The sequence below is a fragment of the Rattus norvegicus genome, chromosome 5 (assembly GCF_021556685.1).
Source record: "Rattus norvegicus strain SHRSP/BbbUtx chromosome 5, alternate assembly SHRSP_T2T, whole genome shotgun sequence".
NCBI lineage: Eukaryota > Metazoa > Chordata > Mammalia > Rodentia > Muridae > Rattus > Rattus norvegicus.
Genome location: NC_141538.1, coordinates 154377309 through 154392500, shown reverse-complemented (window position 1 = coordinate 154392500; position 15192 = coordinate 154377309). Strand labels below are relative to the sequence as shown.

Sequence of the window (15192 nt, the reverse complement as noted above, 5' to 3'; positions counted from 1 at the left end):
TCCAGCTTTTTAGTTCCAGATCTGTGAGTATTTCTCTTCCATATGACCTTGTCTAAGTCATCATCTACTCTGGGACTCCGTTTCTTCTCAGGAGATGGCAGAGAGGCACCTCAGGCACAGAGAGGTTAAGTAGTTTGTCCGAAGTGGCAGAGCTCGGGAGTGGAGTCCAGTCAACGGCTTCCCTGCGCTGTTCATCCCTTAAGTCTGCTCGCCTGGATGGGCTGTCAAGACGTGGAGAGAACACACACTGGGTAGGTGGTCCTGAGGTGCTGAGTTCTGCCAACAGCAATCAAGAACCTGGGGAGGAACCCTGGGAGGAAATGTGACACTAAGGCCCGCAGACTCCCTGGTGGGGGTCACCCAGGGCCCATCAAGTGCTTTACATGCGTCATCAGAAATAATCAGTGCGCCAATCTGGCTAGGTTTCCCCGCGGTGGCAGAGCCAGGAATCCAGCCAGGGGTGTCTGCTTCCCAGGCTCACGGAAGAAAAGGTGCAGAAAAGCTGCTGCGACTGGGATTGTTGGCAGGCTGTATGGACTGGTACGGACCTTTGTGGTGTGCGTGCGTGCGTGCGTGCGTGCGCGTGTGCGTGTGCGTGCACATGTGCGTATACGTGTGCACGTGTGTGTGTGCGCGCGCACAGGTGGGTGTGTGCAAGGGCATGTAAGTGCAGAAGTCATAGGTCAGGCATGGTCGTTCAACTTGTATTTTGAGACAGGGCTTCTCACTAAACCTGGAGCTCGGGGATTGGGCTATAATGGCTTCCGGGGCCTTCTTGCCTCTTCCTTCTGTGGGCTGCTGCACCGGCTTTTTATGTAAGTGTTGGAGATTCAAATTCAGGTCCTCAATGACTGAATAGTAGGCTCTTTCCTAACTGAGCCATCTTCCCAGTCTCAATGTTTTAAGGAAAAGATCCTTCTCTTTTTTTTTTTTTTTCCCCCGGAGCTGGGGACCGAACCCAGGGCCTTGTGCTCGCTAGGCAAGCGCTCTACCGCTGAGCTAAATCCCCAACCCCTGATCCTTCTCTTTTTACTTGAAGATGCTGGGAAATGTGGTAAGGGTCAAACGGCTACTGCTCAGCTGGGTCCCCGAGCTGTGCAAAAAAAAAAAAAAAAAAAAAAAAATACCAAAGCACCTCAGACGGCAAGCACACTGGTCCCTCCAAGTTAACCCTAATAGCTTAGGGTCGCGCAACCTCGTGGGGTGAGATGAAAGACGCACCCTTCCTTCAGACTGTGTTGCCATGTAGACTGTAAGGTGCTGTGCACTCCTAACAGGCTCTTTTGAACAGTATCTTGCTGTTCTGGTCTAGGCAGATGCATCCGCAATGAAAGAGGTGATTGGGGGCTGGGGATTTAGCTCAGTGGTAGAGCGCTTACCTAGGAAGCGCAAGGCCCTGGGTTTGGTCCCCAGCTCCGGAAAAAAAAAGAACCAAAAAAAAAAAGAGGTGATTGGCAGGTCGTAGGACCCCCCACCAGGATAAGTCCTGGGAGAAAACCAAGAGATCGTGAATAGTGTAGAGTAGCACGTCACACATCTGGACGCACTGGCAGACGCATAGGACCTCCAGCCCTGATGAGGATTGGGGTGCGAGTTGGGGAGAATGTATCCGTCTATACTGCCCCCCTTCCAGTCTTCCACATAACCTACAGGGGTTTGGCACGGGGTACAGAGGCCTGCATCTTAGAGCTGTTTTTTTGGGATGCTGAAAGAGCATGGGCTGAAAAACCAAACAAGGCTCAGTAAGAACCAGGGTCATGGAGTGGGTGAGCTATCCTGGGGATAACTTTCCTGCCATACAGAACACACTTCTAGCCTCAAACCCAGCCACTGCCAGCTGGCCAGCGACCACCTTGATGTAGGGTAATGAGTTCCGTATGTGTCTATAAGAACCTGGATCAGCTGCCGGAGCCATTCTCACAGCCTTCCCTCCCTCCCTCCCTCCCTCCCAGTGCGGAGGTCGTGGTCTCCCTTCCTCGTGTTTGTTCCTGGCAAGGGAGGCAGGGAAGGGGTTGGGCAGGGACCAAAGGTAAATGTCGGGGGTTGGGGATTTAGCTCAGCGGTAGAGCGCTTGCCTAGAGAGTGCAAGGCCCTGGGTTCGGTCCCCAGCTCCGGAAAAAAAAAAAAAAAAAAAAAGGAAGGTAAATGTCCTCTTGTCCACCCTCTTCCAGAGCCTCTGAAGGGCTGTGCTGAGCTGTGGGTGAAGTCCTTGGCTTGACAAGACTCCAGCCCACCCCATCCCCAAAGCAGGATGCTGGCTTAGGGGTACCTCCGTGGTCGGTGGTTGGAAAGAGACCTAGATTTGAATTAGAATCCAGGAGGTGTAGGCTCGAGTTTTTTGTTTTTCTTTTTGCTTTTTGAGACAGGGTTTCTCTGCGTAGCTATCCTGGAACTCAGTTGGTGAACCAGGCTGGTCTCAAACTCAGAGATCCACCTGCTTCCCTTGTGCTCAGATTTTGTCTTTTTTTTTTTTTTTCGGAGTTGGGGACCGAACCCAGGGCCTTGCACTTCCTAGGCAAGCCCTCTACCACTGAGCTAAATCCCCAACCCCGGATTTTGTCTTTTATGCTTAGATCGTTCAGTTTTTCCTGTCTGATGTCCTCCTCCTCTTCCTCTTCCTCTTCCTCTTCCTCTTCTTCCTCTTCCTCCTCCTCCTCCTCTTCTTCTTCTCCTTCTCCTCCTCCTCCTCCTCCTCCTCCTCCTCCTCCTCCTTCTTCTTCTTCTTCTTCTTCTTCTTCTTCTTCTTCTTCTTCTTCTTCTTCTTCTTTTTCTTCTTCTTCTCCTTCTTCTTTTCAGAGCTGAAGACCAAACCCAGGACCTTGCACTTGCTAGGCAAGCACTCTACCACTGAGCTAAATCCCCAACCCCTGTCTGATGTTCTTTAAAAAAAAAAATTATTTATTCAATGTATGTGAGCACAATGACACAGACACACCAGAAGAGGGCATCAGATCCCCTTACAGATGGTTGTGAGCCATCATGTGGTTGCTGGAGTTGAACTCAGGACCTCTGGAAGAGCAGTCAGTGCTCTTAGCCACTGAGCCATCTCCCCAGCCCCGGTGTTCTTTTGAAAATTAATTTACTTATTTTGTGTGCATTGCCTGAATGCATGTCTGTATGAGGGTGTTGGACCCTCTGGAACTGGAGTTATGGACAGCTGTGAGCAGCCATGTGGGTGGTGGGAATTGAACCTGGGTCCTCTGGAAGAGCAGCCAGTGCTCTGAACTGCTGAGCCATCTCTCCAGCCCCCTTTCCCATTGTTCCTTTGTAGCTTTTGAGATGGAGTCTTCTGTTGCTCAGATTGGCCTCCAACTTTATAAAGTGGATTGTGTGTGACTGTGTTTGGGGTATGTACATGCTGCAGCGTGCATGTAAGGTCAAAGGACAACTTGCAGGAGTCTTTTCACTATGGACACTCCGGGGATTGAACGCGGGTCATCAGGCTTGGCAGCTAGCAGTTAACCTGCTGGACTTGACCTCCAGTTCTCAATGTAGTGGAAGACGGCCTTGAATTCTTGCTCTTTTCTGCCTCTACCTTCCAAGTATAGCGATAACAGGTATTCGCCGCCACACCTGACCCCATTTTTTGTTTATTTTAGAGACACTTTCATTTTCTCTGTGTGATATGTGCGCTCGTGCCCACAGAGGCCACAAGAGGGCGCTGAATCCTCTGGATCTGCAGTTTGTGCTGGGAACCAAACTCTGGCTTTCTGGAAGCCGAGGCTAGTCTTTTTTTTTTTTTTTTTTTAAACCTGTGAGCCACCTCTCCAACCCTTATCTTTAAGATTAGTTTTTGCTTCGTATCCTAGGCTGACTTTAAATTTAAATTCAGGATCCTCCTGCCTCAACTTCCCTGAGTGCTAGGCATGAGACACCACATCCTACTTGTCTGACCTCTAACTTGCTAGATGTCTCTGAACAGGCCACATATGTGAATTCTGGGGGTCTTCTCAATGGGAAAGGTACTGGGGGGCCCCAGCAGCTTGCTGCTAAACACACATGGCTCTTGGGTGCCTTCCCTCCCTACCCTGGCCAACATGGGTTTCTATTGACAGTAGGGCTTCAGGCCCAAGGAGGCTTCAGCCTATGACTCAGAATAGCAAAATCCTGGTGAGAGGTGTCTCTAGCCGCAAGGACAATATGGGTGACTAAGGTGATAGATAGGAGCTCCAACCAGGGAGGAATGCCACTCTGAGCTGGGGGGAGGAACTTACAGAAAGCCCCCCTTCTGACATAGCTTGTCAAAGGCAACCCCCAAATCTTGGTCTCCAGGTCCTCTTATTCTGGCCCGCACCTAGTCCATGAGGCCAGGCCACAAACTATTACCAAAGCTCGTTGGAACCCCAGTTCGGGCCACTCTCTGACCCATCAGTGGGCTTGCAGACTGACCCCATCATAATTACAACAGTGGCCCCTTAGCCTTGCCTCAGACTGAATCCTAACTGGAGGGAGAATAATCAGAGAACTCCGGAGTGAAGTGGGGTGTCACGGCCAGTTTCGGGCAGGGTTGGGGAGGGACGACAGGGAAGCCTGGTGGCCGGAGGCCACTCTCGGAAGGTCGGCAAGGCCTTGTGCAGGGCATGTCGCAGGCGCCCGAGGAATGTGCTGCCTGAAAGAATGAAGGAAGGAAGGAGCGGGACCCGATGCAGGCGGCCTCCGGGCCGAGTCAGGAAACCCGGGTGGGGGTGCGGCTAATGCTGCAGCAGCCTGAGCGCCGATGGGGGCAGCGCGAGAGCAGTGGGGTCAGTGGCTCGGTCGGGTGAGTGTGTAGTGGGGGGAGTGGCTCCCCCAGGCCGGGTTGGAAGCTGCAAGCCTTGCGGCTGGCAGAGCAGCGGGGGCGCCGCGAGGCTCCGGATGGGCTGCAAGCCCCGCCCGCAGGCTGCGGAGGGAGCCGGAGCCAGAGTGGAGCCAGAGCTCAGACATCCGGGCGCCAGCGAACACCTGCGAGCGGCCCCCAGGGCCCGCGGGGGGCGGGGGAGCGCGGGCAGCGGGCCGGGGGCGGGGCTGAGCTGGAGGCGGGGCCCGGAGCCCCGCCCTCCCCGCCTCTGGGCCACGTGGGCCGAGCCTCAGCCCTGCCCTGGCGCCGCGGAGCCGCTTCTTGCCTGGAGGCGGGCTAGTGGGTAGAGCTGCACTTTTGCGGGGAAGCGAGCGCTGGAAGTTTTAAGGGTGCAGCCGGGGGGCCTGGGAAAGAGCGGTAACCACGGACTGCCATAACTATTCGGAAGACTTAAAATGGAAGAGGAGAGTCCCATTCTGGGTTCTAGGGTGGTGAACTGCCTTCTTGGAAGGCCACCATTGCAAGTGTCCCCACGGACGTGAATTTGAATCCCTGCTTTGTCACTTAGGAATCGTGTGGCCATATGCTAACATATATCTGTTTTTGTGTGTCCGTGCGTGTATGTGTGTGCTTCAGAGCTTCCGGGATCAGCTCAGGATTCTAAATGGCATCTAAAAGGAGAGCCAGGAAGATATTTCATGTGTGGTCTTTTATCTGAACCATACAATTTCAAGGGATGTACCACCATCCCATTTCATGCAGAACCTTCGTGGGTTTTTTTCCCCCAAGGAGCTCTTACTGGGCTCCTAATTTGTTCCCCACTCATGAAATGACTGGGGAAAGAGCTGTCTGAAGTAGAGAATGAGAACCCAGACTTTAAAGCTAGAGGAAGCTGGCTTTCCTAAATACTATCTCCCACTCCCTTGCTGTGACCTTGATCAACCTATTCAAGATACTCACCTTGCTGATTAGAGAAAAGATTAGGATAAAATGGACTCAAAGCACCTGGTAGGCACGCCCCTAAATGATTACAACAGCAGACTATCTCAGAGGCTTCTGACCTAGGGCTAAACTGCTTTCAGTTTCTAATGACTAATGGATTGGCGAGATGGTCTAAGCTTTTGTCCCGGCCACCTGAATTGCTCAGCCCTGGGAGTCTTGACAAGCAATTTCCTTGGAATTAGCTTAATAATGCCTCGTAGGTGTGTGATGCATTTCAAAGAAGTTTCCCATCATTATCTTTGGTCCTTGGAGGCAGCTGGGCTCAGAGAGCAGCGGCTTGCTCCACTGAAGCTTCAATCCTTCCTTGGTTGTAACTTCTGAGTGATCAGAAAGCAGACCCCCTCAGAACTGGTACAAACTCGGAAACTGGCTCATAGGAGGCGTAGCCTGTAGCCTGCAGAATTCAACGGATGCAGGATTTTTATCCTTGATGGGCCTTATTCAGAGAACACAGCATACCTTAACACACAATCCAAGATGGATGCCACTGGAGTCTTAAATTTAAGGCAAAGGTCTCTTACATGGAAACAGGACCTCTAGAATGTGGGAGGTCTACTATTACTCTGCAAAATTCCATGTTTGATTTCTGAAGGTCGCTCATATCTCCCATCTGCTCATCAGAGGAAAGCAAGTCGGTCCCAGAACAGGTTAAAAACTGTTAATCAGACTGGAAGGACAACTGGCAAAGGGGTGGCTCCCCACCCCCACCCCCCAGTTTCAACCCAGAAAACTCACTAGGGTTAATGCAAAGGGTAATGAAATGTTATGAAATTAGAAGTAACACATGCCAAGGCCGACACAGATGAGATCATATAAACAGGAATTCAGTGAGGATGGGGGTCTGATGCAGCCCACCTGGGTAGACCACGTTGGGGGTGGGTAGATAGGGCATGGGTATCAACCCTCCTTGCCTTTGCCTAACTTCCAGGCCTGACCACCCCCCAAATGGCCAAAGGTCCTACTCCTGCCAACCACAATACTAACTATTCTTAAAATCCCGGGTCAAAGTTTACTGAACAATAAGAGAACTTATTGTTTCCCAGATACTTGCATCCCTAAGAAGTGGCTGCAGACCCTGGATGCTTTGGTTTTCCTATGCAGGGTCTTACGATGTGGCTCTGGCCATCCTGGAACTCACTATGTATAGCCCAGTCCTCCATCCATGTGCCTCTGCCTCACAAATGCTGAAATTTAAGTATACTTCTATAGCTCTGACCCCAGTGTTTCTTTTTCCAAGTTTTGAAGGCTGGGGGTAAGCCAGACCAGGAAGCATGAAGTGGAAGCAGGCCTACCAAGTTTATTCACATACGAAATGGTTCATCCCCATACTTGACACCGTGGAGCTGGGAAGATATGCCTAGTAACTTGCAGCATCTAAGCGCTGCTGCAGAGTTCAAGGGACTGGGGAAAAAAAAAAACTCAAACTCAAAGTTGTTGATTTGTAGTAGAGGCTTCTGTAATTTAGAGTAGGATCACAGATCCTTACTTTCAACCTCCAATGTATTTGGGGATTCCTACTTCGAGCCCTTCCTACCAAGCCACCCCCTACGACCCCCTCACAGCTTCACCTGGGAACTTTCACCCCTAAAAAGGGTATGCAAAAATCTGCTCGTCCCAAGCTCCTAGGAGATGGCGTAAGACATCATACACAAAGTGTTCAAAAATTGTTTATTATGCAAAATGTTAACTTTTATAAAAAGTTTAATATACATCACATGGTTACAGAAAGTCACCTTCCTGTAAAAAAAAGGTACAAAAGCTATATACTCTATTATAGAGTTCATAATCAGGGCAACAGAGCTTTTCTCCAAGGAAACCAGAAGACCAGCTCTTATGCTGCCTTGGCAGTGTGTGCAGGGCAGCCACTCGTGTACCCCCCACACCCTTCTCGACACCCCATTTTCGGAAAAAAGCCAGTCTTTTTAAGACTTGAGTCAGGGTGGGGACAGAGTGACGTTGCCCAGCTGCTGACCAGCGAGTGCTAGCTAGCTCTTCAGGCCACCCAAGTTCAGTCCTTCGCTCTCGGGCTCCAGGTCCAGCCTCGAGGCATGAGTTCAGGGTAAATGAAGAGGGCTGTGGCAAGATCGAAGCTCATCCATGCCCCTCAGGCTTCCGGCTGGAGAGAGGGTCCCAGAGTCCCAGGGTCCCAAGCGGAACGGGCGCCAGCACCTGCGTTCTGGGCGGGGGAGGAGAGAAGAGCGAGGGAGCCATCAGTTTCCGCCGAGCGCGCCCAGGCGGAGGATGCCGCAGACTGGCCGGCGCCAGGGAGGAAACTCGGTCTCTACCTCCAGCTGATAACTCCGCGCCCCACATTGCCTCCACCCAGTTGGCGCCAAAGGACCACAGGCGGAGTCACCACTCCCCCTCCCGCTTGGAAATAACACTAGTGGGAAGGGGGGCCTATGAGCCTTTACTGAAAGGTTCATTTGGCGCGACGCGGGCCCACTTGCCCTAGGCTCTGGCCACCCGGGATGAGCAGAGACAGCGTGCCTTAGGAGTGCACGTGATATTGACATTGGTTCTGTCGTTTATTATCGTTTATTCTAAGTGATCATGCATAAGTCTTTTGCCTCTCAGTGGCTAGGCTTTCCCTAAACTGATTGAACCCTAAGCCTTACAATGTTCTGTCAAAGGCAGGATTTCCCATGCAAGCCTCCCTCCTCCTCCTCCGCTCCCCGTCAGGAGAACTTACCGGGAGGTGCCAGGACGACCGGGTCAGTGGCAAAAACTCCTCTTGTCCTTGGAGATCACAAGTTCCGGAGTGAGCTCAGCTGTCTGTGAAAGAAGGATAAGAGACGAGTTAGCCAAGGTACTCGAGGACGCGGTGGGGAAGACCCGCAGCATCCCAGCCCGCACGTTCAGATGAGCCTGGTCTAGCTCCCTCTCGTACCTGGATCGGGAGATGCGGACCATCCGGGGGTCCAGGCGCGGGCTCTGCCAGAACCACTTGAAGGTCGAGGATGTAGTCTATGACACGCTGCAGGATTTCCACCTGGCTAAGCTGAGTGCCCCGCGGGACTCCCGGCACCAGTTCCCGCAGGCGCGAGTAGCAGTGGTTCATGTCGTCCAAGAGGCTAAGCGGCTCCTCCGCCGACGGGCTCTTACCCCGGCCTCGCGCAATGGCTAGGCTACGTTCCGACAGGCAGCACACCGCCTCGTAGCAGCCGCGCACCGGGCTCAGCGCCTTCATGTTGGAGGTTGGAGAGCAAAGTTTAAGAACAGAAAAAGATACCTAAAGCAGCAAACTGTGCGCACGCTTGCAGCGGGCCGCTCTTATAGAATCCGCTCTAGGACACACCCCCTTATTCAAAACAGATCGCCAAGGCTCCACCCCCGCCCGCCCTGGGCACCGCCTCCCCGGCCCTGGGCGTTCACAGTGGGTTTAAATTGCTAACAGGCTTCCTCTGGCTGGTCGGACGCCGAGGACCGCTGAGCCTCGGGTGCGCGGAATGAGGAAGAGCTGATACCGAGGAGAGGCGGGGCTCTCGAGCCAGCACAGATTTGAAAAAAAAAAAATCACTTAAAACCATTAACTTTTAAGAACTTGCCTTTTCTGGAGGCGCCCAAGTTCTTTAAGATCCCCTCCCCCCTGTCCAATACTGGTTCGAACCCACAGCTCTGAGATCATAAATCCCTTGAACGACTAAAGAACTAATTCTCTCTCTCTCTCTCTCTCTCTCTCTCTCTCTCTCTCTCTCTCTCTCTCTCCTCTCTCCTCTCTCCTCTCTCCTCTCTCCTCTCTCCTCTCTCTCTCCTCTCTCTCTCTCTCTGCTCTCCTCTCTCTCTCTCTCTCTCTCTCTCTCTCTCAAGAATTTTCAAGAGAAACTTGTAAGGAATTAGTGCCGCCTTGTTCCCCAATTTGCTGCTCGTCTGACCTCCAGACTCACTGGCGTCAGGAATTATCTTGTGACCAGAGGGGGAAAAAATTAATTGCGGTGAAGCTGAGGTTACAATGAAGAAAACAGATTTGGGCTAGGCGCTGAGATTGCAGAAGGAGGAGGGAAGGGGAGGTTTGAGCAAAGAACACTATTTATTTGAGCAACAGGGGGAAAGGGGGTAAGAGAGAAGAAAGCAGCCTGGATCCAATCGTTTTCCATGGAGAAAGAAAAAGCATGGATCTTTTGCACCATGAACTCCTTAAGGAACTGTTGTGCTTTGGAAGTGAATTTGATTAGGATTTAGGACAAGCTTTCAAATATGGGGACTAGAAGGAATGCTTGCTGCGTGAACCCTTTTGAGAAGGTCCCCTCCCTCCATGGGCACACATGCACCAAATGGGTCAGCAGTCTAACTTCTGCGTCCTCGGTTTTTTTTTTTTTTTTTTTTTTTTTTTTTTTTTTTTTTTTTTTTTGCACAGCCTCCCTCCCTCTGCACACTTTGCAGTCTGTGCAGAAAAAAAAAAAAAAACCAAAAAAAAAAAAACGATAGCAACTTCATCGCCCCACGTCTGTCCCTTTCTGCTCGGAAGGGCAGCCACCTGGACATGATTATTCCTAGTCCTGCTGAAGTAGCCTCAGTCACCATCTGAGAGAGCAGGAGAGGAGCCAGCAGGCAGGCAAACCCCATATTGCAAAAGGACAGTGCACTCCATTCTTTGCCTGCCTCCGCTTCCCAGACCCTGAAGCCTCTGCAGTTCCAAAATCCTGGTTTCCATCTTGGAAGAGAACAGGTGGGGTTTCGCAGCCATGATTACTTTCTTAATCAATCAGCCTGGTAAATATTTATGGAGTTTGCTTCCCATGAAACAGAGGCCCCTGCTCTCAAGAATCTCACAATGTCTGGGGACGAGATTAACACAGGAAACAATTAAGTGTTCAGTAGTGTGTGGCACTGATCAGCAGGACAATGGGACCTCTGAGCTGGGACAGTTCCAATAGTTGGAAGGACATCGGTCTAGGGAACCAGAGCCCTGGGTTCAATCGGACAGCTCTGCTATTGACTGGTTATCTACAGATAATCTTGAGCAAACCCAGATACCCTGGCTTTGATTAGCTGTATGAGGAGAGAGACAGAGAGAGGGAGACAGAAAGAGACGGAAAGGGACGGCACTAAAGAATCGTTATAAATACTTTCTGACTCAGAACTCCAGATGCTTGTCTGACAGTTGGACAAGGAGGGTGGGCCAGCACAGAGCTGGGACAGGGCATATAAAACAGGTCCCATATCACATCACAGGTGAGTCAGTCTTGAGGCTCCCTTCTTTCCAATCATACCATAGGCCCCTGTGTTCCAAGAAAGATGCCTCTGAAAAGTTCTCTCCTGGGAATATTAAAGTTCTCAAGGACAGCTATTTTCAGTATAACACAGAAGAATCTAACCTGGGGAAACACAAGGCAGCTGTATATGCTGAAGAAGTTAAATGCCAATGATTTGGTCACGGGAAGGGAAATCTCCATGGCTGTGTGGACTCCTGAAAACTGAACAGAGGATCCTTTCTTTGGGTGTCCTGAAGACTTCTGTATGTGTGTGCAAAATAGTCAAGTCAGGAGCTTCTGGAAAAATCATGGCCTTCGGTGCCTGGCAGACTTATGTTCAAAACTTAACTTGTTTTATTTCGCTAACTATGTGAATTTGGAATAAATTATTCTCTGAGCCTCAGTTTTCAGGCCTGTTAAATGGAGCTAGTGAAACTGACCCTGTTTGTTTATTTATTTACCTTACATTTATTAATTTTATTTTTTCATTTTTTTTATTTCTGTGTAACCCTGGCTGTCCTGGAACTCTCTGTGTAGATCAGGCTGTCCTTAAACTCTGAGGTTGTTTATTCCAAGTCCTGGGAATAAAGGGGGTACGCCACTACACCTGGCTCTGACCTAATTTATCTTTTAAAAAAAAAAAAGGCCTTTGATCCCAGTGCTGAGAAGGCAAAAGCAGGCAGAGAGCTGTGAGGTTCCTGTCCAGCCTGGTCTACATAGTGAGTTTCAGGACAGCCAGGGAATAACTAGTGAGACCCTGTCTCAAAGAAGAAAAGAATCTTCAACAGCTCTTCTCTGAGAAGGGCACACTCCTTCCTCTGTCATCATGGGGCCAGATGCGGATTCCTCAACAAAAAATAGGATTGTGCGGTAGGTGCTTAGCCCACCCAGATCCACTCTCTCTTGTCAAGTCCTCCATTTCTACCTCCGTCGCCTCAGGGTTGGATAGCGGATTCACTGGGTTTACAGTTTGTAAATACCTTCATTGCATTTATTATCTCCTCGTAATGCTTCCAGGACGAAACGGCCCTAGGCTGCGTGGGATAGGGCAGAAAGGTGCCGTGGGGTTATCAAGCCGCATTCTGTCCTTTCCACGCCATAACTTACCTTCGAACACAAATCCTTTCTTCCTGGACCTTACTTGTGGGGAGGGGAAGCGGGGAGCAAATGACCTTTAAGGGTCTTTTCTGTCCTAAGAGTCTAAGTCTGAAAGGAGTGGGTTTCAGCCGGGTTGGGATCACTGAATAGAATTTAAACCCCAAAGACTCTCTTCCCTGCACAGCAGACTGACCGGCTCGCCCCAGCCTTCTGCAACTTGTTTAGAGGTGGCGGGGCCTCAGCCTCTTACTCCAAACGCCTCTGAACTTTCTGTTCCCAGTTCTGCTCCTTTTACCAGCTTTTTCCCCCCTCTTGCATTTTTTATTTTTATGAAAGGATGTCATTAAGGCTTTTGTCTGCGCTGTTTTTGTTTCAGAACTTTTCCCACAATCCTATTTTTTGTTGAGGAATCCGCTCCTTTGCCCAGCTGTGGGTCCGGGTCCCACAGCTGTGTTGATCTAAGACTCAGCCCCAGACAGCCTGGCGCCAGGGTGGGACGTCATGCGTTCACACAGGGATGCGTGTCCCAGGCAACCTTTCCTCGGGCAGTCACCGGCCGACGACTGCCTCTCCCACCAATGAGCGCCGGACACCCGAGATAGGGGCGGGGCCTGCGCCACCCCAGCCCGCGAGCGGCTTGTGAATAGCAGATGCTGAGACCTTGATAACGTCCCCTGAATTGGGGCCCTTTTAAAGCCCCCCTTTCTCTTTTAGTCCTTTTTTTTTCTCTCTTTTCTTTCCACCTTCCTCCTTTCTATCTGTATACAGATAACTTTTCTCTTTCCTTTTCCCCTCTTTTAACTATTTCCTCCTAGTGTCAGGAATCATTTCGTAAGCATTTCCAGGAACTGCATCTTTCTCTGCCAAAATTATAAAAAGAAAAAAAAAAAAGCCAATGTTGTGCTCGCTGATTTTTTTTTTTTTTTTGAGGAGCTGGCAGAACTGTAAACTATTACCGTTTCGTCTTTAGAAATTTAAGACGTGGTGGTCTCTGGGCTGTGAATTTCAAAGTCAATGTCATGATGATGAGGATTGCAGATGTCTTGCTTAAACTGGGCTTCTGTCAACCTAGCTATCTATTCTCCATGTGTAGACGCGGGGATCCAGGTGACCTTAGAACCTTGTCCAAGCTTATGTCGAATGTCTGTGACTGCCCTGTGGCCAAGATCCAGCCCTTCTGATCCCCTGACTCCCTGACCCCTCTAGCCCCAGTTCTCATAAATGTTAATGCTGTATGTGGGTTCAAGGTTCTCAGAAGCTGTGTTTGTTTTGTTTTGTTTTTAATTGTGTAATAGGTGCATGTGTATGTGAGTGTGGTCACACATGTGCCACAATGTGTACATGCCACAGCATATTTGAGAATGTCAGAATACAACTTTTGGGAGTCTGGTTCTTTCCTTCTACTCTGGGTCCAGGGCGAGCACCTTTATACTAAGCCATCTTGCCGACCCCTGCGTTCTCTGATATCTACCTACTTGTTCAGAAAGCGGCCTTAACAATATTCTGGGAGCTTTCCAGCCACACACCGGGAGCCTGTCCCTGCTCCCCTCAGCAAATTCAAACCAAAGTACAAGAACCAGAAGATACAAGGAAGGCCCATGAGATCCTGGCATTGGCGAGGCTATCCACCCCCTCTTATAATCTTATCTCACTTGGGCTACCCTTTGTCACTTATCAGCTGCATACAACTGTTTAAAATTATATTTACCACTTGACAGCTGAGAGGACCAGAGGTGACAGAGGATGGGAAGTCGAGACCTTTATGCGATATGATATGTTTGGTGGGATCCAAGGTACCTCTGGAAGTTAGTCTTCCTCTGGAAGTGGTTGCCAGAAATGTAGGCATTACTAAGACAACAGAGGAGGGTGATCTAAGTTCTTATAAAGATGGAGATGGGAGGGTGGGGGTCCTGTTAAGATGGCCTCCTTTTTTTTTTAAGATTTATTTATTAATTATTATACATAAGTACACTATAGCTGTCTGCAGACACAGCAGAAGAGGGCATAGGATCTCACTACAGAAGGCTGTGAGCCACCATGTGGTTGCTGGGATTCAAACTCAGGACCTCTGGAAGAGCAGTCCGTGCTCTTAACCGCTGAGCCATCATCTCTCCAGCCCCTAAGAGGGCCCCTTAAACACTTCAGAAACACTCAGAGCTGTCCTTGCCTTGCTGAGTCCTGTTTGCCAAGGACAGTTTACCTAATCTCTGTTGGTTTTGTTTTGTTTGTTTTTTTGTTTTGTTTTGTTTTTACAGAGGCTCAGGGCGGCGAACGTGCTTGTGTGCAGCGCCATAGCTATGAGGTGGTCAGGGTAAGGTTTTCATCCTGTCTACAGAACATCTGTCCTTCTACCGAGTATTCACTCTCTTCCACCTTTCCAGACGAACTCTTGGGAGTTATCATTATCACGCGTCTTCATGGATGTGTGTGCGCACACCGTGGTGAATGTGTGGTGGTCAGAAGCCAAAAAACGTGTTTCTCTCCCTCCAGGGGAATTGAACTCAGGTCCTCAGGCTTGGCGACGAGCAACCTGAGGAGGTTGTGTTCCACCAGAGAAAAGCAAATTGAGGGGCCCGTTAGGTAGGGTGACAGAGAAGGTGTATTTATTTAGGTGCTAGGGACAGAACTCAAGAGCACATGTACGCACGAGCGCGCGCGCGCACACACACACGCACATCTACACCTCCATTACCATTCCCCTTACAGGACGATACTTGCTCAGAAGTTACACAGTGACGACTGTTAAATTTAGGGGTTGGACTGCCTTTCCATCTTTGGGCTACACTTAGTCGGGCCATAGCACCCTAAAGTTAACCCCTCACTTCACCAAACAATTAGTCACTGGATGCCCCAGGGCTGGCTCTGCTTCCGGCATCGGGTAAGCCAGAAGGAGCTATTTTCTGAGCACCTGCCCTGTGTGAGATATCTGTTTTGTTGAGGTGTTTTTGAAATGGAGTCTAACTAAGTAGCCCAGTGTGACCTTGCACGCATCTGTGTCCCTTATAAGTTCTGTCAGCTTCACGTCTTTCAGGCCAAGGCCTGGTGACATGGACTTAATAGTTTCAGCACTCAGGAGGCAGAGGCAGAAGGATGTTCACAAGTGAGTGTGGTGAGATTCTT

The 15192-nt window shown here is 50.2% G+C and overlaps 1 protein-coding gene across 2 annotated transcripts; it reads right to left on the bottom strand.

Annotated features, from left to right (window-relative positions):
- Positions 1-7433: 7433 nt before the first annotated feature.
- Id3 (inhibitor of DNA binding 3) lies at positions 7434-9028 on the bottom strand. Of its 2 annotated transcripts, NM_013058.3 has the most exons (3): positions 8670-9028; positions 8472-8554; positions 7434-7955 (listed from the first exon to the last, which is right to left on the bottom strand). In NM_013058.3, the coding sequence occupies exons 1-2, from the start codon at positions 8967-8969 to the stop codon at positions 8495-8497; spliced, it is 360 nt and encodes a 119-aa protein (NP_037190.1). In that variant the 5' UTR covers positions 8970-9028; the 3' UTR covers positions 7434-7955; positions 8472-8494.
- Between the last annotated feature and the right edge of the window lie 6164 nt (positions 9029-15192).